The sequence below is a fragment of the Cariama cristata genome, unplaced genomic scaffold (genome assembly GCF_000690535.1).
Source record: "Cariama cristata isolate BGI_N322 unplaced genomic scaffold, ASM69053v1 scaffold16138, whole genome shotgun sequence".
Classification (NCBI taxonomy): domain Eukaryota; kingdom Metazoa; phylum Chordata; class Aves; order Cariamiformes; family Cariamidae; genus Cariama; species Cariama cristata.
Genome location: NW_009630793.1, coordinates 15,488 through 16,674, shown reverse-complemented (window position 1 = coordinate 16,674; position 1,187 = coordinate 15,488). Strand labels below are relative to the sequence as shown.

Genomic DNA, 1,187 nt, shown 5'->3' with positions numbered 1-1,187 from the left:
CGTCCTCCAGGTCTTCTTCCCCTTCAGCATCCAGCTCTACCCCCGCGAGTTCCCCGGTCACGACCCCCGCGACTGTCCCCGCGACGTGGGCAAGGCGGCGGCCCTGCGCCTGGGCTGCATCAACGCCGAGTACCCCGACTCCTTCGGGCACTACCGCGAAGCTCGCTTCTCCCAGACCAAGCATCACTGGTGGTGGAAGCTGCATTTCGTCTGGGAGCGGGTGCGGGCGTTGCGGGAGCACACCGGGCCGGTCCTCTTCCTGGAGGAGGACCACTACTTGGCCCCCGACTTCTACCACGTCCTCAAAAAGCTCTGGGCCCTGCACGAGCGGGAGTGCCCCGAGTGTCAGATCATCTCCCTGGGCACCTACGGCTTCGCCGGCCGCGCCGACAAGGTGGAGATGAAGACGTGGAAGTCCACCGAGCACAATATGGGCATGGCCTTCGGCAGAGACACCTACCAGAAGCTCATCGAGTGCACAGATGCCTTCTGCACCTACGATGACTACAACTGGGACTGGACTCTGCAGCACTTGACTGTCTCTTGTCTTCCAAAGTTCTGGAAAGTGCTGGTTCCCGAAATCCCCAGGATTTTTCACACGGGGGACTGTGGCATGCACCACAAGAAATCCTGCAGACCGTCCACGCAGAGTGCCAAAATCGACTCTCTCTTGAACAGCAACCAACAGTACCTGTTTCCCGAAACGATGAGTGTCAGTAAGAGGTACTCCATGGCACCCCTTTCCCCTCATGTGAAAAACGGAGGGTGGGGAGATATTAGGGACCACGAACTCTGTAAAAGTTACCGCAGACTTCAGTGAGGATCGCTCTCGCCGCCTTTTTCTTTTTGAGTTGTTCCATACTGTCTTTTACAGGCACACACGTGTATAAAAAGCATTTATGAGTTGGTTTCTGCTTTAATATGAATAAACATTCTTGTAAAAGGTGTCCCAAAATAGTAATCTTTCATGTTCGGCAACCACCTTTTGGAAACGGGTTACGTGCTGCTGCCAGGCCGCTCAGAGCAGCGTCGCAGCCCCTCCGCAGAAAGCGACCGCTGCTGTGTTTACTGGGAGGAGGAGAAAACTTTTGTGCTTAAGTAAGTGCATCTTTTCTGGTGCTTATAGTGCTCTGGCCTGGGGTTTTTCCCCCATCAGGGGCAGAACGGGGGTGCCCGCAGTGCGGTGG

General features: G+C 55.9%; 1 protein-coding gene across 1 annotated transcript; it reads left to right on the top strand.

The window, feature by feature from the left end:
* Positions 1-7: 7 nt before the first annotated feature.
* On the top strand, positions 8-955 carry MGAT2 (mannosyl (alpha-1,6-)-glycoprotein beta-1,2-N-acetylglucosaminyltransferase; the record flags this gene model as incomplete). Its single annotated transcript, XM_009705708.1, has 1 exon — positions 8-955. A coding segment is annotated over one exon (813 nt), but the record flags the coding sequence as incomplete, so codon positions are not given.
* Between the last annotated feature and the right edge of the window lie 232 nt (positions 956-1,187).